The 27,024-nt window shown below is 34.5% G+C and overlaps 1 protein-coding gene across 1 annotated transcript in view; it reads right to left on the bottom strand.

Annotated features, from left to right (window-relative positions):
- Positions 1-27,024, bottom strand: part of FAM13A (family with sequence similarity 13 member A) — a 247,805-nt gene that overhangs the window by 157,182 nt on the left and 63,599 nt on the right. The window contains exon 5 of the mRNA XM_011356296.2: positions 8,924-9,077. Coding sequence (XP_011354598.1) covers positions 8,924-9,077 — 154 coding nt within the window. The remainder of the gene's footprint in view (positions 1-8,923; positions 9,078-27,024) is intronic.

Here is a 27,024-nt window from a genome sequence, read left to right as displayed (position 1 = left end):
TTCCTAGTGCAAACATCTCACTCTATTCACTTCTCCCCACTTTTCCAGCTTGCCTGCTCTTCTACTCCCATCTCAAACATTCTCTAGCCAACTAGGGTCCCTAGTAACTCTTATCACATTGCTCTTTCATATCCTAACTTACCCTTCAGTTCTTCTCACCACCTTCACTACCATAACCCTGGTCCAAGCCCCCACTGATTCTTAACCGGACTACTATGATAAACTCCCAATGGGTCTCTCCGCTTCTGTCTATCTCCGACACAGTCTATTCTCCGCCCAGCAGTTAGAGCAATCCTTTTAATATACAAGTCAGATCATGACACTCTTCTGCTTAATACTAATAAAAAGTATAATGACCTTTTAAGAGAGTACATGATTTGGTCCCTTGTCGCCTCTGTGGCCTCTTTTTTTTTTAACTTTCCCCTTTGGTCACTGTAATTCAACTACATTGGCCTTCGATTCTGCTCAAGCAGACCAGGTATACATACGGCCACCTCAAGGTCTTTGTGCTGCTCTTCTCTCTACCTAGCATGCTCTTCTCAAGTGCCTTCATGGCTTGCTCCTTCACCAACTTTAAGTCTCTACTCAAATTTCCCCTTGTCAATGAAGCATTTTTACAATCCTATTTAAATGCGCAATTGCTATTCCCTATTTTCAGTACTACTTTATGGTTTTTCTCTAAAGAACCTTTCACTACTAGACATATATTTTATTACTTGTTTATTGCCTATTGCTTACCATATCTCCATTTCAATATAAGATTCGTAAGGGTAGAGATTTTGTCTCTTGCTCACTAATGTATTCCCTGTGCCTAGGACAATGCTTCGCACATAGCAGGCATCTAATAATTATTTGGATTTAATAAATTCAGCTTAGATTCCATATTCCATTATGTGAACCACATTTAAGCTACCAAATTTTATGTATGTAAACATCTGGGTGATTAAACTAATTCTTGAGTAGATATGAAGGAAAAGCTTCACTGAAGTGTGGATTTAGATCCTCTAATGGAGAGACTCCAGAGTTATTCTGGAGCTGGAGAAATTTATGGCTATTAGCTGTCTACTTAAAAGGTGTGCTTCTCCTAACCCACTTATTCAGAAACACAGCTTTGACCTTCCTGTTTGGCAAAATAAAGACGCTTCTACTTATGATCCTTCCTTGAAACCTATGAAAAACAAAGATAATAAAAAAGAAAAACTTAATTTTAAGTGGAACAAACAATGGCCAGAACTATAGACAATCAACTATGAAGACTACTTGCCAAATTCAGCAAAATGTGGATAAAAACGCTGAGCCAACATGTATATTCTCAGACCTCCAGCAGATTGCCGATTTTTCCAAATGTCGCAGTTCTAAGAAATCTATCCAAATTCCTTTGATTGAAGTAACTAGATCTGGTGGGCATGGCCAAACCATTGCAGAATTTGGAAAAACCTCATAGGGACCAACATTCACTCCCAAAGACTGGCAGGGCAAGTCGAGTTAAAGGAGGAGTCATGCAGCTAGACCTTGTTCCTTACTTTCACCTTGGCCTCCTGGTAGAGAAAGCCTGTTTGGAAGTGAGGCCTATGGATGCACTGTAGAAGCCACAATCAATTTTGCAGCATTGACTAGCATCAGCTGAGCAGAAATAGACATTAGGTACTCACTCGCCTGACAGCCTATTACAAACAGGCAGTCACACCGACTTCCTGCTTACACCAAAGGGAAAAAGTAAAAATCTAAAGTACAGCTTAAGTTAAATCCATCCTGTTCTTTAAACCTTTAGTTGTTATCACATTCATATGAATGTTAACTTCATAGTTAAACATCCTACTAGTTTACTCTAGTATATTTCTCCCTAGTGCTACTTCCTATGATCTAGCCAGAAGAGTCACCGCTGCACAAGCACTCCATGCCTTAAAACATACTCTTCTGTGTGGACAGTTTTCAGCTCCCCAGTTCACCTCCTCTCCCCAGCAACTTATTGAAATCCCAGTCATTTTTCAGAGAGTCGCTTAAATACTCCATTCTTCCATAAAATTCTCACTTAAAGGAATTTTGTGTGTATTTTTACAAATGATTCATTTTCAAAAAGCAGATCTGGATACATTAAATACTAAAATCACATTCTTCTGCCCATTGATGGTGCAGAGTCTTGCCTTTCCAAAGACAAAAATAATTTGATCATACTCTGAAAACTATGATACTAAAAATTATTAGCAAGAAATGTCTAGAAAAGGTAGTCTGTCATGAGTAGCATCTGATTGTCAACTTTATTTTTTTGCTTTTGCCTATTTTTTTTGTACTATCAAGCCTGATTCCCTTTAAGGTAAAGAGAAGGTAACATCATAAGGTAATATCATAAAGGTGATGTGACACTTATGATTTCTTTAAAGCTAAAATTTATTAAAAACTTGCTATCATTATCTCATTTAATCATAAAAATGGCCAAATTACTTACTAATATTTTTCCTCTTTTACAGATGAGGGAACCAAGGTTGAAGGAGAGATTGAGTAATTTGCTCAGAGTCACATAAATTGGAAGTTCTAAACTATTTTGTCTAATTCTAGATTCGAGTTCTTAACTCTGTGCTCTAAAGCTTATTAACATATCTACTGAAGTATCTCTGATCAGATGATTCCAAGGCATGCCATGCCAATGGCTTCATCAGTTACACTTCATTATCAGCCAAGCCAAAAAAATTAATGCTTTTTAATTCTACCGACTTAACTGGCTTTGAAAATACTTTTACAAGCACAAGTGGTTTGAATTCCACAACAAATCTGCAGGATTTTCGCCATTTTAGATAACGGGAAAGAGAAACAGAGATATTATAAATTACCCAGTCGTGTTGCCAAATAGCACAGTTACAGACATAGGCCTTCTTAGCCTAATATTGTTGCTCTTTCCAGAACTGCTAAAGATTTTAGAAGTATTTAATACCTTTTCCTAAATGGCAGTCAGGAAGTACTCAGTGAACTATCATGTTTCTAATTGTATTCAATTACTTTGAAAACAATCATTAATATTGCTTTCATACTATACACAAATTAAGATCATAGGCATTATTTTCAGTAAAATGAAAAGTCCAGTCATTGACTTAGAGGAATTTTAAATGCCAGACACTATGTTCACTAGATTGACAGAGGCCTTAAATGACATGGTTGCAACAATTACATCAATGATGGCTAGTGCATCAAATGTATGGGAGGGAGTGGTGGGAAAGAAGCGTGAATAGGTAGGATGGGTCCAAACCATGGAAAGTCTTATTTGTTGTGCTAAGATTTAGATTTTATAATATAGGCACAGGTGAGGAGGACTGAAGAATTCTGATATGGGAAGTGACATGTTCATATCTGCATGGTAAGAAGTAACTCAGGCAGAAGAGAGAAGATGGAGTCACGAGGCATACTAGAGTCAGTGAAACCAGTCAGAAGACTACAGTAATGGTCTTCCAAGAATCAATCTGTTCCTAAATCTAACTGATTATTAAAATTGCCAAAGAAGCCTTTTAAGATGCATGTTTTAGAGCCCCACCATTAGTTTCTAAGTCTGGGTTACCAGGTGATTGCGGTAGTGAGCCAGGTGTAGAATTCTCTTGTCTGGGTGGGATGAGGAAGCACTAGCAAGAGTGGGAGAGATTTAAGAGATTCTTAGGCAGTAGAATTAACATGTTTTAGTGATTGATGGACATCAACCTGGAGCAACTGCGTGGATAGATAGGCCATTCATTAAGCCTCAGAATACAATTGGAGCATTAGACCTTCAAGGGCAAGGAAAGATGAGACAATCCATGGGACAGGCAATGCAAATGATGGCAAGGCAGTTAGTTAGATATATATGTGTGGTTTTGCCAGGGAACCTCTGGGTTGAAGACCTAGGAATGAGCCTGGAAAATAAAAGATTAATTCTGACTGAGAAAGTCCCCAAAGGAGACTGAAGACAGGCCAGAGAAATAGGAAGATGACAAAATTCAATATTTTATTGAAGTATTTAATGAGGGAAAGTTTGGACTGGGGGCAGTGTAAAGGGCCTGAATTCCAAGTAGAGGAGTCTTAATTGCATATTGTTAGCAAAAGACAACAATAGGGTGGGAGGCAAAACAACAGCAAAAGATTTGCTTACTTAAGGCAGGAATACGTTATGATCTTGTTTGTTTTTTAAGAACCTAATTCTACCACTGGTAGAAAGGCGATGGTAAAGAGGTGAGCCTATAAGTGGGAGAACAGTTTGAAATTGTGTGGCTACGATAAGGAACTAATCTAAAGCAGTGGTAGTGGATAGACACAACACACCCATTTCCAGAAATATGTCTAAGACAGGATATGAGTTCCAGTGGGAATGGTAAAGAGGGAAGAGTTAAAATAAAAATAAAATTCTAGCTTTGAAGGTTGAGAGGGCAGAATAGAGACAAAGTTTTGGTGATGATGTTTTTAGTGTGAGAAATTTGGAGAACCAGCATGTTTTGTTTTTGTTTTTGTTTTTTTTTAATTAAAAATATTTTTTCTTAGTTTCAAGTATACAGTACATTTGTTAGACATTTATATAGTTTGTAAAATGATCCCCCCAATTGCTTCTTCTCTCATCCGGTTTTCCACCTAGTCAATATATTAATGCTAACTGCATGCCTTATGCCATGCTCCCCATCTCTGTGACCATCTATCAACTACTAGTTTGTACTTCTTTAACCTTTCACCCCATTCTCCCAGCCTCCAACCTTCCTCCTTCTCTGTCCCTCACCAAATTGTCCTCTATATTTATGAGTCAGTTTTTAATTAGTTTGTTCTTTTTGTTCCTTAGATTCTGCATATAAGTGAAATCATATGGCATTTATCTTTGTCTGACTTATTTCACTCAGCATAATAACCTCTAGGTCCATCCATGTTGTTGCACATGGTAGGACTTTATTTTTTTTTAATGGCCAAGTAATATTCCATTGTATATATGAACCATAACTTCTTTATCTAATTGTCTGTTGATGGGCTTTTAGGTTGCTTCCATATCTTGGCTATTGTAAATTGTGTTGCCATGAATATTGGGGAGCATGGCTTTTTATAGGTAGTAGGAAATATGGCTCTATTGCTCTCCTGATAGGCTGGGGCTAGAATTATGATTTAGAAGTCATTAGAATTGTAACTGAAGTAAAAGAGTCACCCAAGCAAATATATATTTAATGAGAATAAATGAGGACTGGTAGTGACTGCTGGAGAGTCAGAACGTAGAACTCAGAATCAGACATAATACTGCAGATATTGCCTAGACCTACACCAAGTGCAGTGAGACATACACTCTGTTTCAGATACTGGTATACTCGGTGAATGAATTTATGGTTATTTTTGGCCATCACATCTCATACTATATTAGAAATTAACTAAAATCTGTGGATGATTTTCGATTTAACTACTATTAATTTTGGTATCTTCTTGGCTATATTTGCGAAAATCATTTTACAAACCTTAGTACTTTCCAATTATATTGATTGTATTAGCTATGGTGCTTTGGGTTCAAGAAACAGAACAATCTGCTAAAAGCAGTTTATACTAAGAGGACATTTATTTCTCTCATGTAACTAAAAATCCAGCCATGTGTGTGTTTGGGACAGATTCAGCAGATGAGCAATGATGAAGAAAAGAGGCTTTTTCCTCCCTTAGTGCCAACCTCAGTGTCAGTGATATATATTCATCAAGGGCAAAAAATGGTAGCAGCAGCTCCAGGCATTGTACCCTCATACAAAAAAATTCAAGAGTAGATGGGAGAGGTGTGCTTCTTGACTGAGGCTTACTATGTTTCTCTTTTTAAATTAAAAAATAATTTACATACAGTAAAATATATAAATCTTAAACATATGGTTGAATGAGTTTTGACAAATGCATACATCTAACTCCATCCCTACTAAGATACAGAGCATTTTCATCACCCCAGAGAGCTCCCTTGAACACTTTTCTAGTTAATCATCACCACTGCCACAACCCCTAACTCCACCCAGAGGCAACCATAGCTCAGATCTCTTAAATCATTCTTTCTTTTTCATAATCGGGGATGAAAATCTCAGCAAGAGGCCTTCTGCCTCCAGCACTTTACTTTATATCTCCTTGGCCAGAACTGTCTCTCTTCCAATCTTTAAGTCAATCACTGACTAGAGAGTGATTATAATACTGTATTATAGACCATTTAAGATTCATCATTCCTTGGGGCTGAGGGGGGGCCCATCTGACCTCAACACAGAGCTGAAAGTCCAAATTAAAAAAAAATTTTTTTAAGCAAGGGAGAAGAGGGAAATGGCTACACACGCACCACACACACGAGGGCATGTACACACACACACACACATTTTGTTAGTCTACACATGCAGCCATCCAATATTTGATCTATTCTTCCAACTTTATCTCACATGCAAATATGCTAAGTATATGTTCTAAGTTTGTGTTCATGAAAGTCAACGATTAAAGTACAGATGACAAACAAATGCAGAGACCTCCCTGAAGTTAACATCAATCTACATTCTACTGGTCAAAGTTCTTCATCCAGGTCCAAATATAATAAAATTTATACTTGTCTGGGCCCCAAATCTCCTTTTCACCCACAAAGATATCATGAGAAATTACATTCAACACTCTGTTTCTTACCAAGGTACACAAAGTGTCAGTGGAAACATTTAGTACTCTTTCCCCTTAAAAATATCTTTCTGCTTTTTGATACCTCAGTAGTTTTCATGAGCCTAAGTTTATATCTCTTTCATTCTTGTGTTTTTATCACTTGTTTTATGCCTGTTTTCTTTTTATACGCATCTTTCCGTTGAGGTCATGAGAATGATCAGAACAATAACTTGTTTTTCAGTTGCCCTTTCATTTTTCCTGTCTTTCAGTATGATAATTTCATTGTGAGCCTCCCAATTCCTTTTTAATCCAGCTTCCTCTTGGTTTATATCTAGTGTCTGTATGATCCTCTGTCCAGTTTTATATATCCAGCTGTGGCTAGTATATTATTATTTTGGACCCTAAAATGGTATTGACACATCCTATTAAAGTAACTTCTATAACTTCCATTTCATCCTTATTGGTTACAAGTAAGTTTATAAAATCACATTCCCCTGTTGCATTATCTACCCTCTCAGTGATAAGACAATCAGCAAGATCAGTAAAAAGAATGCATCAAATATTTTGCTTTAGGAGAATGATGTTTCCAGAGTATGGAAGTGTAGTTTCCAATCATGACATCTATCTGCCTCTAGGCCAGATGCAAAACTTGCATTAGAAGAGTATCAGTCATATTTACCCACCTAAGATATCTGTATTTGGCTCCCACAGTATTATCAGCTTATGTGTCTTATCCTGTACTCTCATGCTGTGTTCTCCATCATGCTTAAACCTACGAGCTCGAGGATTTCCAAGCAGGGCACTCTTCCTCATCTCTCAACAAGTGTGATTTTATATGCACAGTGTATAAACTCCTATTGACATATTCCAGAGATTATCTATAGCTCAGCAAGTTTGACCTGCCTAGGAGATATTTATCTATTTTCATTATATTTTAGGATTACCTTATTATTTCATCAGCCCTAGTTGAAAGGTAGGAGTGTTAAAAAGTATTTATCAGAAAGAGAGCTGAAACAAAGTCAATCACTTTTTAACATTTTAAAAAGAGACCCCTTGCAATGTACTATAGGGTTCAAAGGAACAAATTTAATTTTTTTCAATTTAAAAATAATTTAACATTTTTATAGCAAAACCGATATGTGTTTTTTTTTTTTTTCTTATTTTCTCTTGCAAATCACTGATATTTTCTCAGCTTCCGTGTTACCTCCAGCTTAGGTTACAGTTGATATTTTCCAAAGTATTTCACTTTACCTGAATATTGTTCTTCCCTTCCCTCAAATTTCAGTTTAAAGTTCTCTTTATAAGGTTGGCAAGATTCCTGTTCAGTGTGTTCCTCTCAGATCTATCTACCTCTTACAGGGAGTCTATTGTATTAACTGTATACAAAGCTGCATAAAGCTGCAGTTAAGAAATCTAGTTTGGGTTTTCTTTTGCTGTTTTAATAGGGTACTACTTGATACCAATTACCTTTTATTTCTTTTTCAAAGTGATGGCCTCAGTTCGAAGAAGAAATACCCCTTCAATACCCACACCAAGTACCTATTAGCATTCACTGATATGTAAATTAACAAGAGTAACGGTATGGTCTGTGAATTTGATAAGTCTCAGGAAACTTCCTGAGAGAACCTCCCATATCAGCTCCACCGTGATTTACCTTAATATAAATGAGAAAGAAAGAAGATGCCTTCTCTCTTTTCCCACATCTGGAGGATTTATTTTGGATATTTATCCTCTGACTCTCAACTGTAAGTCTTTAGAGACCTACATGCATTTACCTAACATGTAAAAGGTATGTTATAAATTATCAGCCAATGTATAAAAAGATTTAGATAGTATTGCCAAGGATTCTTTATAGGTTTAAAAAATACTTTCCTTTACTGATGATAGTTACCAAGGACTACATATATGGGACTTAAAATCTGAGGTTGAACTTGAAAATGTGCCAGATACAAGAGAGACAAAAAGGTAAAGTAATACCATCTAAAGGAATCTTGCAATCCACTCAATAAGCTAGCACTCCTGAACGCAGACATAAACACGTATACCTGTTGTTAACACCAGGCTTCCATAATAAGGTGGCGCACCCAATTGACTCATTTTTTTTGAGATGACTTTATAGCAGCAAGGAAACATAAATTCACAATTATTCTACAATCTTAGAAGAATATATATCAGTTAACAAACACCTGATATAGAAAATAGATTTCATAAAAAGAATTCAACATAGGAATAATCTGAAGTTATATCCATATGGAATTTTTATGACAAAGAATGATTGAAATAAAATTATCTTCCATTCAAAATACAGCAGTCCTGAAAATTAAATATCAGAGTCACTTACTTTTACTATGATAAGCCTTGCTCGATTTTCACGCCTCTGGTTATCATTTTCTGTATACTCTACTTCGAACAGGGTATTATAATTTTCTAGTATTTTAGCCATTATCTTGTTGCAGAGGTCTTGTTCTTTCATGCCTTCAAGCCCAGGTGGTACACTAGAAATAAGAAAAAAAATTGAGAGTAATTACTTTGTTAAAACAAAATTCCAGCACAGCTGACTCAGGCTTATATTTTGACAATCATTGATCAGACTTCTTATAAGGACACAAGAAGCTTTATGGTGACACATATGATGTTGTTGGGACAACTGGTGTGTTCCCAAGATCTGAACTAATAGCTTTTATTGAATAAGAAAAGTGCATGTTGTTCGGAAGAGGTATTGGTTAACATGGGTGCAACGATTTGTATATATTAGAAATTACTATACATAAGGTAATATTTGTACAAATATAAAAACAATACAGAACAGGTGTTATAACAAAAAGAATGATTGTTTTATCATGACAGAATTACCCAGCCACACAAATAATAGAAACACAATCTTTAAGGATTTCTTAGATAATATACAAAAGGACAAAAAGTAAAGGAAAAGATGAATGCTGTTAGGAAAAAATACTGATAATCGTTGAAGCTGAGTGATAGGTACATAGAAGATTACACTATTCTGTCTTCTTTGGAGCATGTTTAAAAATTTCCCTATTTAAAAAAGGTGAAAAAAACATGAATGCATAAGATGCCATAATATAAATAAGATAAATACCTCTTCACTAACGTGGACAACTGACAGAAGATTTGTAGTTAAGACTATGTAAAAAATTCCTTTTCAAAAAGAAAGTAAAATTTGAAAAAAAGACAAAAACCATGAGTTGAAAAACACACGGAAGAAAACACTTGGACAATTATTTTATGAAACCATACTTAACCTCATTGAGTAACCAGTGAAATAAATTTAAAAAGCAACACTGAGGTATTTAATATTCATCTGCATTAGTTTCCTGTGGCTGCTGTAACAAATTACCACAAACTGGGTGGCTTAAAATAACAGAAATTTATTCTTTCACAGTTCTAGAGGCCAGAAGAGTGATCAGTATCACAGGGCAGAAATTAAAGTGTGAGCAGGGGCACACTCCCTACAGAGGCTCAAGGTGAGAGTCTGTTCCTGGCCATTGGTGGCTGGCAGTGTTCCTTGGCTGTGGTTGCATCATTTCAATCTTCAATCGAGCCTTGCATTTTCAAATTTCTCTATGCTGTGTCTTCACATGACCTTCTTCTCCATGTATGTCTAATCTCCCTCTACTTCCTTCTTACAGGATACATGTATTGCATTTAGTACCCACCCAGATAAGCCAGGATAATCCCCTTATCTCATGATCTCCGTCTTAATTACAACTGTAACTATCAGAAAGAGAAATTAAGAAAACAATCCCATTTACAATTGCATCAAAAAGAATAAAATACCTATGAATAAATTTAAGCAAGGAAGTAAAAGACTTGTATGTTGAAAACTACAAGACATTAATGAAAGAAAATGAAGAAGACACAAATAAATGGAGAGACATTTTGTGCTCATGGACTGGAAAATTAATATTGCTAAAATGTTCATATTATCCAATGCAATCTACAGATTCATTGAAATCCCTATCAAGCTTCCAATGGCACATTTCACAGAAATAGAAAAAAAAATTCTAAAATTTGTTTGAAACCATGAAAGACCACAAATAGCCAAAGCATCTTGAGAGAGAATAACAAAGCTGGAGGCATTGCACTCCCCAATTTCAAACTATATTACAAAGTAATATTAATTAAAACAGTGTGGTATTAGCGTAAAAACATTTAACCAATGGAACAGAATAGGGAGGCCAGAAATAAACCCATGGCCATATAGTCAATTTTTGATAAAGGAAAAAAGAATATACAATGGGGAAAAGACCATCCTTCAATAAATAGTGTTGAGAAAACTGGACAGCCACATGCAAAAGAATCAACCTGGATTACTATCTCATACCATACACAAAAATAAACTCCAAACCATAAAACTCCTAGAAGAAAACATAAGTGGTCAACTCCTTGACACAGGTCTTCGGCAATGATTTTCTGAATCTGACATAGAAAAAAGCAACAAAGCAAAAATAAACTAGGGGAACTACACCAAACTTAAAAGCTTCTGCACAGTAAATCATCAACAATATGATAACACAACCACTGAATGGGAGAAAATAACTGCAAGTCATATATCTGATAAAAGGTTTATATCCAAAATATAGAAATAATTCATACAACTCAATAGCAAACAAACAATCTGATTTAAAAGTGGGCAGAGGATCTAAATAGACATTTTTCCAAAGACATACAGATGGCCAACAGGTTCATGAAAAGATGCTTGACAACGTCAATCATCAGGGAAATGCAAATCAAAAGCACAATGAGACATTGCCTCACATCTGTTAGGGCTGCTATTATCAAAAAGAAAAAAAATAAGAAGTATTGGTGAGGATGAGAAGGGAACCCCTGTGCACTATTGGTGGAAAAGTGAATTGGTGTAGTCACTAGAGAAAACAATATAAAGGTTCCCCAAAAAGTAAAAATAGACCTACCATACGATCTAGCAGTTCTAGTTTGGGGTATTTATTCAAAGGAAACAAAACACTCATTCAAAAAGTTGTATTTAACACATGTTCACTAAAGCATTATTTATAACAGCCAAGAAACAGAAACAAGCTGTGTCCACTGGAAATAAATGGATAAAGAAAATGTAATATATATATATATATATACACATATATATATATATGTATATATATATATATATATAAATAATAGAATATTATGTAGCCATAAGAATGAATGAAATCTTACCATCTGCAACAACATGGATGGACTTTGAGGGCATCATGTTAAGTTAAATAAGTCAGAGAGAGAAAGACAAATACCATATAATCTCTCTTACATGTGAAATGACTCACTTCCTGATTTTGAAACTTACTAAAAAGCTACTAAGCTACGCAAAGTAATCAAAACAGTGTGGTATTGGCATAAAGCAGACATACAGATCGGTGGAATAGAACAGAGAGCCCAGAAATCAAACCTTGCACATATGATCAAATAGTTTTTGAAAAGGGTGCCAACACAATTCAATGGGAAATGAATGGTCTTTTCAACAATTGCTACTGGGGAAACCGGACATCTACATGTAAAGAGTAAAGTTGGCCCCTTATCTATAAACAAAAGTTAACTCAATGGATCAAGGATCTAAAACAAAACTCTTGGAAAAAAACATAGGACAAAAGCTTCACAGCATTGGGTTTGGCAATAATTTCTTGGCTACGATACCAAAGGCGCAGGCAACAAAGAAAAATAGACAAATTGTATTTCATGAAAATTAAAATACTTTGTGCATCAAAAGTCACCATCAACAGAGTAAAAACACAACCTGCAGAATGAGAGAAAAAATATTTGTAAATCGGGTACCTGATAAAGGGCTAATGTCTACAACATATAGAGAGTATTAAACAGACATTTCTTCAGATATACAAATAGCCAATAAGCACATGGAAGATACTGATATCACTAATCAATAGAGTAATTCAAATAAATACTATGATGAGATACACCTCACACCCATTAGGATGGCTACTATCAAAAAAACAGAAAACAACAAGTGTTGGTGAGGATGTAGAGAAACTAAAACTGTGCACTGTTGGTGGGAATGTAAAATGGTATAGTTGCTATGGGAAACAGTATGATGGTTCCTTAAAAAATTAAAAATAGAATTACCATCTGATCCACCAATTCTACTTCTGGGTATATACTGGACAGAATTGAAAGCAGGGTCTAGAAGAGATATTTGTATGCCAATACTCATAGCAGCATTATTCACAATAGTTAAAAGGTAGAAGCAACCCAAGCATCCATCAGTAGATAAATGGATAAACAAAATAAAGTATATACATACAATGGAATATCATTCACCTTTAAAAAAGGAATTTCTGACACATGCACAACATGGATGAACCTTGAGGACATTTATGCTAAGTGAAATAAGCCAGTCTCAGAAAAAACAAATATTGTATGATTCTACTTACACGAGGTACTTAGAATAATCAAAATCATAAGGACAGAAAGTTTAATGGTGGTTGCCAGGGGCTTCTGGGGAGCAGTTAAGGTTTAATGGTATAGAGTTTCAGTTTTATAAGATGAAAAAAGTTATGGAGATAGAAGGTAGTGATGGTTTCACAAAACTGTGAATATATTAAATACTACTGAACTATACACTTAAAATGGTTATGACTGTAAATTTTCTTTTGTATTTTATCACAGCTAAAAATCAGAAGAAAAAAAAAAGAAATGTATCTTCTCTACATTGCCATAAGGCAACTAAGGACACTGACATCTGGTTATAATGATCCTCAGTTATTACTGCTTAATGAAAGGCAGATAGTGATAAGGCAAGATACATTTGCAATAATTGTATTTGCGTTGATAACATGTTAAAAGCTATACACTATATTCACTACAGCACTTAACGAAAATAAGATTTATTAATATTTACTCTATAACAGAACTACTTTGTTCACTTATTATATCTTGAAGTTTGGATCTACATTAATAGCCAACTTTAAAAAAAATATTTAAAAAAATTAGATTAGCGATATTATAATTTCTCCTGTTAAATAACATTTAAAGTTTATTTTATATGGCTGATTTTACTTACCTACATGTTCTTAAGATGTTTTCATGAACGTCATACCAAAAGTCTGTGCTATTTACTATAACATTTTATGTGCTGTGAAAATTTGGATCTAACTTTGAATATGTCTCATACTCACTCAAGGGTCATGTGCCAGGCATGTCAGGTGGGACAATGGTTAAAGACTACGGCTCTCATCTATGCATTCTCAGTGGTAGTAATATTGCCCCCAATGGGGACAAACTGGTTCCTGGGGGAGAACATCCTCTTTTTATAGATACGTATAGTATATATAGTACAGAGAAATATATAGTATATCTATAGTAATTAGGAAAAAATCTAAAAAGGCTTCTTAGAGTAACAATAACAGAAAAACAAACAAACAAAAAAAGATGAGAAACACTGCTCTAATCTCTCTGTCCAGTATGTCACAGTGAAAGTTAAATACTGACTCCTAATATAGGATCCTCTTGGAGGTAACTGAACAATGCAGAGAAGAGTAGGGCTCATATGAGCAAGGGGCTAGTTGGAGGGGGTCAAGGGAAGTGTTAAGGATTCTGGGTTAGAAATGAGGAATCAGGTCCTGGCTCCACTACTATATAGTGTAGCTTTTGGAAAGTTGCTTTCTTCATTTATAAAAGAAAAAAAACGTGTCATTAATATAAAGGTTGTAGGGACCTTATAACAATTAAATTTTAAAAAGTTATGTGAAAAATGCTTTGCAAAACTATGGGGTCAGAAAACAGGGTTACTAGGGGCTGGGGTAAGGTCAAGAGTTGACTAAAAGGGACATGAAAGAACTGTGGAATGATGGGAATGGTGTTTATCTATCTTAATAGTCATTGTGGTGATACAACTGTATGACTTTGTCAAACCTCAGAACATTACACTAAAATGAACATGTTTTACACTATGTAAATAGTATCTCAAGAAATACAACTTTAAAACAAAGTGCCTTGCAAACCATAAATATTCATACCAAAGTTCTTTATCATGCAAAGTAAGGTTCTAGCTTTCAATAGTAACACTGTTGGTCTACACTGAATTTGCAATTGGCTAAAATTCTCTAGTCATTTTCATAGCAATTGCTATTAAACTAGGTCTTTCTAGTCCTGATCTCTCTTGAGACCCAAAGTTCAAGACTAAACATAATTCACTGTAAATATCAATTTGCTAAGTTTCCATCCATTTGCTTATCTATGATAAAAAAAGAAAAAAATAACATTTTTGTAGTCATCGATCTTTTATTTCTTACTTTGCTATTCAACATATTATTCTTTTCCGCTTTGTTTCACTGACTACTTTTATATGCATAAATTCTTCTACATCTTAATCTAAGACAATAAAAGAATTAAGAAGGTAAAGATGAGATACTTCATTTGTAAGTATCTCTTTGTACTGTCACCAGTTGATTAATCAGTACTTTTAAAAAATGATTGTTCACTTAGGAATGAATATACCTAACTGCATTATCACTAGATCACATTGCCCAAACTTGTCCACATTCATTCCATTATGTCCTTAACTTATTATATTGCAATTAAAAAATGCTGACATGCTAGGACATTCTCCCTTGTGCAGTTCTTTACAAAAACAAAAAACAAAATCTATTATTGAAAGCAATCACTGGAGTCTAGGCTTACTAACCATTCTAAAAGGTAAAAGTTTCTAAATGTGTACTGCCCTATTTATGAATCTATTGTGATTAACCTAGATCCATTTATTTGAATTAAAATTTAGTATAAATGAAAATCTGGAAGTTTTTTTTTTGAAAGATAACATTCAGTAATAAAACTCCTAATGTTTCTTGGAACTGAGGTGAGGCAGTGGAAACAAACACTTCCAGAACTGTTTTTGCACCTGGCTCCCTTCTGCAGAACTACTGATGTTGCTGTTTCCAGGTATTCAATTTATATCATGTATGTGAGCTTCCATTTTTTCCCCCTTGCATTGCAGATTTTTTAAGTTGGGTCACTTATTAATCCAAGTGATGAGTTCATTTTTTCTATTCGAAAGTACTAACAGAAGATAAATCTTCCTAAATGAAAGTTCTAGACTACTTACTTACATGAACAATTACCTAACCATGTCTATATAATAATCACCATTTTGAATAAATTGGAAAATTTTACATAAATTTAGATACTTTCAAATATCCATATGTTTGACATTGAGTTACCAATCATTTGGGTGGATAAGTAATTTTTAAAAATTTTATACTGGGTAATTAGATATGTTTAAATATATTTGAGATAATTTCCAACGAAAGAGTGAAAAAGTAATATGTGATTATTATTCTTAAGGATAGTTGTTATTAAACCTGTAAGGATAAAAATCAGATAGAAATTAATTGATATACTTAGGCACGTGAAGATTGGGATATTATTATTGTCATAACTGAACAAGGATTTGTATGTTAAAGAGGAAAAGAAACCAATTCATGGCCTAAGAAAATGAAAGAGCAAGAGGAAGAATTCATAATTTGCACATTCTACAGAAGAGAAAGAAAGGAGGAATCTTGTAACAATTAAATTTTTAAAAGTTATGTGAAAAACAATGGGAATCAGAGTCCCCAAGATCAGGGAGTTTAACTGCAATCTGAGTATGGATTGCCCTACAGCGGGCTGCTGTGGGGAGGAGTGGTAAGAGGAAGGGGTTACTGAATGTATCACCAAGGAGTTGCTGTTTGTGAGTGTGTACATACATACATATGTCCACATACGTAACAGTCATGAAGCACTCATCTAATAAACTGTGGATTTTAAATTTCTGATATAACTAGTAGTCAGTAAAATATTTATGACATATGTACCATTAACTCAGAGTAACTATCAACCTTTCTGGCCACTGAAATGTGACTGGATAATCTAAAATTGAAAAAACCTAAATGTTCATCAAGAGGAAATTAAGTAAATTATAAAACAAAGGAATATAATAATAAGTTACAGCAGTGGTGTATAGACTGCTGACATAGAAAGATGTTCATGGCATGTTATTTAAATGATAAATTTAGTAACAGAATAGCAAGTAAGAATATTTCTTTTATGTAAAATGCATTTAAATTTCTGTGTAGAAATTTTGAAAAAGATATTAAAAAATGTATATAAAATGAGTCATTGGGTAATTTTTATTTTTTCTTTTTGTCTTTTTGGTTTTATCTTAGTTACAGGAAGCAAATACTATTTTAATGAAACTAATGTTACCCCAAATTTTTTTTAAGTGATGAAAGTAGATGCTTCTGTGAAGTTTAATAATTTGATAAAACAGTATCATTATCTCAGCTGTACCAAACAATTAATAAGATGTTCCCTTGTTCTATAGCAACAGATTGGCCACCCAGAGAGAAATTACTAACAGTTTCATTTGATACCTTTTTAGTAAGGATGAGATAATAATTTCACCTCAGTGTTACCTCTAGCAAAACAATTTTCATGAGTAAAAAGGCATTACTAAACATCAAACTATATGCCTCACAAAAATAATTTTTATGAAAAAGTAAACAAAAATATATTATGTGAAAGATAAGCCTCTTCTGTGAGAAATAAGTGGCATTCCTTTTAGAAAATATTTAACCTGTGTACTCTCACATCAACTAAATTAAAATCATTCCCTGATAGTACTGAAAATTTATTTTATGCTAAAATTTAGTTACATAGTATGTTAATCTTAAAAAAATGTCCTACTGATTAAGAAATGCTGATGGGTGAGTGTATCCTTTCTACTTCTATAGAATGGTTGCAAATTTCCCTAGAACAAAGATAAGACTGAGGTCTCCTTTCAAAAAATTTTTTAAAAAACATAATTATATTTCATAGCTCCTTGTTTATATGGTCGAGAGATCAGATCATCTGTTAGTTGGTGCTAAAACTTATAAATAACATGGTAAGATACCTATATTATATGAAACATATCAGACTGACATCAAGGGTATTTCAAGTTTGCAGACATCCACATTTACTTATTAGGTACAACTGGTAAATGAGTCATCCGATGGGTGAGCCAATGCCAATGAATAAATGAATGCTTAGTGTAAACTGTTTGGTGTACAGTACCCTCCTCAGGCAAGTCCCAGTGAACAATAACACCAATGAAAAAGCAGCTGTAAACAACTTCCTATGTGCCAGAAAACTTGATAAGTTCGACTTCCATTCAACACAAACAAAAACTTACTGCAGTCAGCAAGAAATTAGTTGTAATCTGCCTATCTATGTTAGGCAACAGGATATAGTGATAAAGCGGATTTGCATAACTTTCATATGACTGAGAACAACCAGAACAGTTAATGTAATGCATATGTAAACAGGTGATCCAAAAAATATACCAAGACTAAAGGCAAGAGAGCCCTTGCCCTACAGGAGCTTATCTAACGAGGTAAGGGGCAAGAAAATTATATAAATATCATAATTAATAAAATATTTCTGTAAAAAAGGTACAAATTTATGTAAGATAAGTCACAACAAGTAAGAACTGTATATGTCTGGGGGTGGTTTATTTGTTTGGGAGTTAAAAACTACTATTATTAGGAAAGGTATCCTAGGGGAGACAGTATTTGATACAAGACTTAAAAGCTAGGTAACATAGTTAATACAACTATATTCCTCTCAAACCTCTTTACAGAGAACACCAACCAGTAGGCATAGAGAATCATGAAACTAAAATGTATTCTACTCTTTCAACAAAATATTTAACAGAATATCCACAAAGGTGCACTTGCATGTTGGTATTAGTGTTATCGTCTCTTCTCACATAATAGGAAAACAATCAAACAACACAACTCCATCTTTTACATCTTTTCTTTCATAACTGAACAGGAAATACTTGGGTACTTCAGATTTTGTCTCACATAATAAATGCTGCAATTTGAGCAGCTGTAGCATTCCTGTACTGTGTGATGAGCATTGGGTCATTCCTCACCTTCAGTGGGAATAACAGTGCCTTTTACTGAAGGAGAAACATAAAAAGGAAAGACATCTGCGGATATTGCACGAATTACAAAGTGATCCGAAGCAGACTCTAGGTTTGCTCCCTGTGCACACAGTGCTTCTAACCCCAGAATGTTCCTTCTCTATCAAAAACATACAGTAAATTTCTCTCTACAAAATGTCCCTCTCTACATTATAAAGGTCAGATATTGGGATAGAAGGGAAAGTAAAGAGCAATCCATTTAGAACATTATGAAGGAAGGAAAAATGTTCAAATTTTGTGTCTACCTAACACACTGAAAACAAAGCTGAATACGGGCAAAATTATCTTATGTAAAGATCTTTAAAAAGCATTGTGCTAAGAAAACAAAATTTACCATCTTAACCATTTAAAGTGTAGTATTCAGCAGTGAGTGTTAAGTATATTCACACTGTGAGGCAGTTCTACAGAACATTTTCATCTTATAATACTTGAATGCTATAGCCAAAAACAGCTCTTCTTTCCCCTCACTGCCCAAGCCCTGGCAACCACCATTTTGCCTTTTGTTTCTATGAATTTAAACAGATGAAAATGCCATGGTTAATATGTCTGCCTAGAGCCTGGGCTACACCTAAATATATCCAACAGAAAGCTACTATATTTTTTTCATCTCATTTATTATCTACTATATTATTAATTCTAGGATGTAAGTTTGACTAAAATTGAATCCCTAGAGTTTTGTTACATTATTTTTAGTCCATCCTGACTTGTTATTCTATATTAAAAGGAATCACATTAGTGCTTCCTCTAACTGCAATAAAAACAATTCTTATATAGTTAATTAGAAATGTTAAATTAACCACTGGTCTAACTCAAATATATGCAAAAACAAATAATCCAATCACTAATGTAGAATTATTATTATTCTTCATCATTAATGTAGAAAATTATTATTCTTCCTCTTGAATGGTCTCCAACTTAGCACCTTGATTTTTACTCTAGGACCCTTGTTGTTGTCTTGTAATTATAGTATAAAATCAAGAATTCAGACTCTGAGCCTTGTATTCAGGTTCATATTTTGGCTCTTTATATTTTTAGCTGTATGACATTATGTAAGTTATTTAACCTACATATGTGTTTCCTCATTTGTAAATTTGGAATAACATTACCTAACTTATAGGGCTGTTATTAGGATTAAATGAGTTAACATATGCAATTTTTTTAGAACAGTGCCTAACACCCAATAAACACTATATGTAACCTGTGATAAATATAATTATTATTAATTTGTACAGAGTTTTTGTCTGTTCACTCTGTAGTGTTCCATTCGTCAATAAAAACATAAGCTCACAGAGCTGAGAGCACGTCTCCCTGGTTCTTCAACTGAGTATCTGATGCATTGAACATGGGAGAGTGCCTGTGACATAGGATGTGCTTAATAAAAAAGTCAGTGACTGGATAAACTCGTTGCCTTCCAAAATCTTATTCTTCAGTGATTTTTTTAATGAGAACTTTCCCCAGCACCACCATTTCATTTGTGATCATCTCTGTGGGATGACGTCTAAGTGGTGTGTCTTATCTTTGCTCATCGTAGAAATAAGAGACATTTCCAACATGGCAAAGAATAATCGGAAGAAAAATCAGTGGGACAAACACTGTATCATCATAATTTTAGGAAAAAAACAAACCAAACTCCAATCAATAGTCAGTTATTCCTACTGTGGGCATTCTACAGTGGGTGAGGAAGGGATGAGAAGTTCTTCTGGAGACTGTAAAGTCAGTTGATATTGGGTGGTTACCCAGGGTTTTATGCATGTTTTTTTCTGGCATCATGTCCCTAAATATTGCCTATCTGCTGCCACACAGAGGGGACTCGTTGAGTACCAGAGGCCATGGCAGTGTGTGTGTTTACTTTCCACAATTACAGTCCACTGCATACTTACTTTTCCTGTTTATTCCTTTTCACAGAGGACCTGCCATAATGTCCATGCTTATTAAGTAAAGGTTTCTTGACTCAAAGTGGAAGGCTGTCTGGGTCTAATGGCCAAGAAGGGCAGGTAATGTAAACTGAATATTGCATTATCTCTGATACAGTGCACCACAGAACTCACCTTTCTAAAGTTTCAACTTTGCACCACTTATGTTCTAAACAATTGGGGAGTGGGGGCGGACAACTATTGTTTCCCAACATAGCAAGTATAAAACTACTAGGATCAGTAGCTACGTAAACTTGATTCTTTGGAAGGGAAAAACAAAACAAAACAAATCAAACAAAAACAAAAAACTCAAGTTTTCTCTTGGCCTTGACCTAGAATCAAGCTTTGATGAAGTAAGGATGTAGTAATTACTCCAAAATGAAACATGTTTTGAGTTAGAACACTTGGCAGTTGTTCTCAATCTTTTTTTCACCCTGACCTGCGTGAGAGGATGTACACTGTTCTTTCTTAACAGCAAGGGAATCACTGACTTAATTTCCAAATGTACTTTGGAGGTTTTTATCTGTTTCCTCTTTTCTCCCTTTTTTCTTTTTCATCACATCTCTTATGTCATGTTCTTGTCCTTTTTTACCCGATCTAACATAATGGGTATTTAAATTCCAGGATACAAGAGCTAAATAATTGCCTTAATTTTTTTTCCCAAAAGAATCAAGTGCCATTTATTTTACCTTTACATCCTCAAACTATTATTTATTTATTCAACAGAAATCACTACGACACTATTTGGGGCTTTTGGGTGACATAAAGAAGTACAACCAGCCTCTTCCATCAAAGGAACATACATTTTAAATAAGAGGACATGAAATATTTGTGACGACATGAAATAACATCGTCATCAACATAAAAGATGTTCTGAGGAGTTCATATAATTGTACTCTATAAGTTATCAGTGACGGTAGTAACTAACATTTAAAGACACATCATTTTCACATTAGCACATTAGATTTTATCCTTATAACTAGTCTGAGGTAATTTTCATAATTTCTATGTTAAATATAAGAAATTGTGGATCAGAAAAGTTAAATGACTTATTCAGGTGGCATGGTTTCTAAGTGGCAAAGACAAGACTCCACCTCAGGCCTAATTCCAGGCTCTACACTGCTTTTTCGCACAGGGTGGAGGGCTCATGGGTAAGGGTAGCCAAGAGAGGCTTCCTGGTGAATGCTGGACAATGGCCTGGCTACCAGATAGACTCATAGGAAGGCTGAGGTAGAAGATAGGGATGGGAAAATAAGGGCACCTCTGACTGGAAGAAAGATGTGAACAATGCATGTCAGTGGGGACATAATAGGACAGTTTACATTAAGCTGGAATTTAAGGCAGGAATGGAGGGACACATAGTAGGGTGAAGCCAAGCCCGACTGGGCAGTCTTTTCTGCCAGAGTTGAATATTTTCCTAGACCATTTCAGCCTTGAATAAGGAAGTGACAAGCCAAAGACTGCATTTGAGGTGGATTAATATCAGTGTTTAAGTGAGACATGGTTGCAATATAACAGAAGGGGCACTGGCTATGGAATTGAAAGCCCTAGGCCAGACTTCTGTTTCAACCACTTACCAGTGGTATGATTTGAGCATGTCACGGCCCTTCACTGCCACAGTTTCTGCATCAGAAGAGGGGAAGTTTTTCATGAGAATCAAATTAAACAGCGGATATGAAAGCACTTTTAAAACTGGACTGTGCTACACAAATACAATGTGCTATTTCATGTGTTATTACAGATCGGAGAGGGAAGAAACTTAAGGCAGAGATGTCAAATGGTAAGTTGCTGTAGCAATTCAGAGAAGATGGGTGTCTAGACAAGGGTGATGGTAGAAAAAGTTGCAGGATTTGAAAAACATCCTAAAGCAACCGTCAGTAGAATTAGACCTTGATCTTTACTATGAGGATTACTGAGAGAAGAGGGTATCAGCTCTGTCTGAACTGGAAAATGGATGGGAGAGTGTGGAATGGAGACCGCAGGGGAGAGTGAGGGGAAAAAGATTTTTAGACAAGTAAAAGTGACCACTAGACAGAGAAATAGAATGAGAGAGTGGGCAGAGCTGAACTACTATCTAACTAAGCTACTTTGGTTTCCCTGAGACAATTTTATTTGGAATAAGACTATTTTATCCATTAAATGGATAAAAGAGAGCCTATCGCTGAGTTTTCATGAGACAATGAAATATTTGAGATTTCAGGATTCCGAAATACGAAAACGAAACAAAACAAAAAACAAATCCTAAAACATTGCAAAATTAAAATCTGTAAATATTTAAATGTTTCAAAATATAGTATCATATGAACTATTCAATTATAGCTCAACAGAAATCAAATTTTTACACAAATTATAATTAGTATGGGTTGTGGGTATATTTTAACATGTTTGATGTGATGTGGTGTGGGGCTGCTAAAAGAAAGTTTAGGACCTGGGAAAGTCTTTGGGAAGAAGAAAACCAAAAATGGTCTCAGAAAGCAATACATGAAGATAAATGTAAGGAATATTTATTTGCCATCTATATTTAAAAGTGTATCTATCAGCATGATTAATCCATGCTCTATAAAATTACACTGTTTTATATTAAGAATGAATATATCATAATTATATCTAAGATATAACAGTGCCTAATCTTATACAGGTCCCTGGACTTATGTCTTCCAAGGCATAGACTTGTTTCCTATTTTAAGGACAAATTTGCTGCTGTAATACTGTTACTAACCTGAAGCCCCATGATGGGTAAATTGACAAACTAAGGAGAATCTGCTTTTCTAGAAAATCACTAAACTATAATAATACAAGTAGGTTCTAGGAAATATTCTTAGCTTCACATATATAAATATATATACATACATATAAATATATATACATATACTTACATATATATGTTCATATATATTGGCAATCACTATATCAGTTAATATTATTATTCCTATTTTATAGAAAGAAATGAGAGGTTAAATGACTTGCTGAAGATCCCACTCTTAGAAAGTAAGTGAACCAAAACAGTCTAGCTATACTGTCTTTCTATATAAATTACATAAAACCTGAACCATAAGTCTTATTACACCTTGATATCATAAAATTGTTCCTATGGCCCATTAACGTAATTCTCTAGGCTCATTATGAGAAATTTTTGCTTAATAGCAACATCAAGGGGAATAAGATATCATATGACTAATCTGCCTTTATATATTCTATTAGTCTTTAATCATGAATAGGGTCTCTGTTATTTTTACTTGCAATAGTCAAATTTTAAAAACTAACATGATTTAATGTTCTACCTGAGCCCATTGTAACACAAAAATATTCATTTCAATCAACTTTGTACATAGCAAACATGTTATTCAACCACAGATTCTATAAAACTCATAAAAAATTAAGTCTTCGTTTACATTCTACTTTGGGAATCTAAACTAGAAAACAAATGTACTTATATTTTTTCCCTTTTTGGTCTCTAACAGAAAACTCAAAGGAGTCATGACAAATTTAACAACACTGTATGTGGCGGTAAAAAGTTGAGAACTTTAACAACTGAGCCACAATCAATATCGACACATTTAAAAATGAGTACTAATTCTAGAAACTGAGGTTTCTTTTCTAACCCCAAAGGTACTTATTTTTTCCCAGGTAATATTATGCTTTTCATAGTATTTTTTAAATGTTATTTAGAAGACTGTTCTTTGAGAAACAGTATGAAGTGTCATGTGTATGTGTTTTTTCTACCATAGTATTCAAAGCCTTTAATGATTCGAAATATCTCTACATCTCCAAATCCATGATACTTTTCTCAGTTCTCTTTCTCCTTGGTCCCTCTTTATTAGAATTCCATTTTCTTTGGCTTTAGTGATGCCACACTAGTTTATATTCTTTCAAGCTCTCCAACTGTCTTCCAATCACTTAGCTATAGAGATTACCTAGAATGCAACTGTTCTTGAAGAATCTGTCCATTTTTTCTTCAAGGAGTAAATTAGAATGAATGAACTCCAAACTCTAGCTCAGTCACAAGATTTTCCTCTAGTATAAATACAGGTTGTCCATCTCCAGATCCATGATGAATAGTACTTAGGAAGTAGTAGGGGAAGAGATGAAGCTACATGGAAATTACAGGCCAAATATTTAAAGGCTTTGAATGCTATGGTAGAAAAAAGATATATCTTTGAATGGAGGTCTTGGAAGCAAAAAAGAGACATGATCTGATTTATGTTTTAAATAGGTATTTCTAGCAATAATGTGGATTCGATTGAAGTGGGTGAGAGCAAAAGGAAAACCAGTTAAAAAGTTATCAAAGTCAGTCAAAGAAGAGATAAAGAGAACTTGGGAGATGTGGAGTGTATTAAAAAGGAGAGAGAATGTCTCAAGGCAGCTAAGTATGAATGAAGCACAAGTCACTTCTCTGGCATATATACTCAAATATTCACATGATCAAGATCTCTACTATAAACTCTACTGCAACACTTATCACAACTGTAATTCTGTAATTATTTATGAAATTTCCCTCTTCCCTCATAAAACATGAGCTCCCTGATGGTATGAACCACGTTGTCTGACCAACATCTAGCACACTGACTGCTGGTATATAGTATGTGCTCAAAAAAAAAATTGGTAAATTAATATTTACCAGATAATACATAAAAATTATAGAAACTGAAATAACAAAATCTTAATACTGAAAAGAAATTCATATGTAATTTAGTATCAGATAGAGGGCAAGAAAAATTAAGTAACTTCTTAAAGTCACAAAGTTGCTTACGAGCAGAGGAAGGAGTAGAATTCTGCTCTTTTAAGACTGAATCTTGACAGTAACCTCATGGGAGAAAATAAAAAACAATTGTATATGTAGAAGGCAGATATGGGTGTGTAAGATGATAAATCTGTACATGAGGTCATATACATTCAACAATAATGTTGAGAATATAAATTTGCCATTAGATTTTGTCAACAGTGAAAAACATGTTCCCTTACTCTCACTCACACACACACACACACACACACACACACACACTCGCTATTTATGCCTAAATTTGCTGCCTGTCATCACTGGATGATGATGCAAAGAGTTTAAAAGACCAATAGCTATTTTCAAGGTTATGCTTGAGCAAGACATGTGGCACTGATTTATTTATATTCTGAAGTCCTATAGGCAGCAACCACACTGCATTACTAAATTGATTTTGCTTTCTCTTGAATTTTCTTTTAGAGGTATGAAATGTGAGAAAAGCAGAAACATCAGAATCTGCATTTACTTTTTTCCCCCCAAAAGAAAGAGTATTCATTTTAAATGCTTTCTTCAATTTTTAAAAGTTGTAATTAAAACTGACTATACACGCACGGGCCACAGCAAGGCCAGTGTTACAATGAAGGTCATTAATCACGCAAATAACCCATGACTGGTGAGACCGAGTACAGGGCAGTAAATAACATCTGTAGTATTATCTTGAGAAAATATGTGATCTAGTGGAAAACACGGCAGACTCGGAGTCAGAGGACATCCTATTCTTAGTCTTCCTGCTTTCTGGTGATAAAACTTGTAGCCAGTCATCGACACCCACCCACCAGCCACCCCATGGATCCTTATGCCACTTTTTGCAAAATAAAATCATCTGGACTTCTCTCTTCCTAAGATTGATATAAAGATCATGAATGTGTAAGTCTTTCGAAAGTATGTTTGAAGGAAAACGTGCAATCTCATTTAAAAAATATTATTTAATAGCATAGTGTTGATATCATCGGGCTGGGCATTTCTCATTAATAAACAACTGACTGACTTAAAGGACCTTGAATTTATGCTGGACAGTGTATTTCTCTAGATGATCATTAACTTCTCGGCAGATGTTATTGCTTAATCACTACATTTCCACAAAGACTGAAGGACTCTAGGGATTATTTTTAAAAGGATAAGAAATCTTTGACTCTGACCCCAATCAGCAATGTTCAACCTTTAAGCCTGGTTATTCTCTAGAGAAGTATATTCTAGAGAACAGTTCACACATTTTGAAAACACTGCCTCACAATGACACGGTAAAAGACCTGCAAAACATCTACATTTTGTTCTTCCTCACGTAAACATTGACCAAAAAATGCGCTAAATGAGCTAAAGCTGCTAGGAAAAAAAAAAAATCAGTTTCTTGCAATATAATGTTATTATTTCACATAAGAAAAAATATAAATGACACTGTATATTTTCAATACTATTGGCTGCTATTTTATACGTTACAAACAAGCAGTTAATCGACTTGCTGGGCAACCACTTGAAGATCTAATGCTATCTCTTGAGTAAGACCAGGGTCAAAAAGCCTATGTTCTGGTTCTTTTGTTTGAAAAACCAAGGCTTGAAGCATTATTATCATCACTAACCACAATAATAAAGTTTGCTCTACCTTTCACACAGAATATTGACAGGAACACTATGTATGGTTCACATAAAATTATAAATTATCATGATTCTTGGAACAAAATAAGTGGACATTGAATGGAGAATTTTCGTTATCATCTTCAATATGTAATTTAATTTCTTGTGATTCAAACTCATGTTCTTAG

Source organism: Pteropus vampyrus, unplaced genomic scaffold, assembly GCF_000151845.1.
Source record: "Pteropus vampyrus isolate Shadow unplaced genomic scaffold, Pvam_2.0 Scaffold25, whole genome shotgun sequence".
NCBI classification, from domain to species: domain Eukaryota; kingdom Metazoa; phylum Chordata; class Mammalia; order Chiroptera; family Pteropodidae; genus Pteropus; species Pteropus vampyrus.
This window is presented reverse-complemented; position numbering and strand designations above follow the sequence as displayed.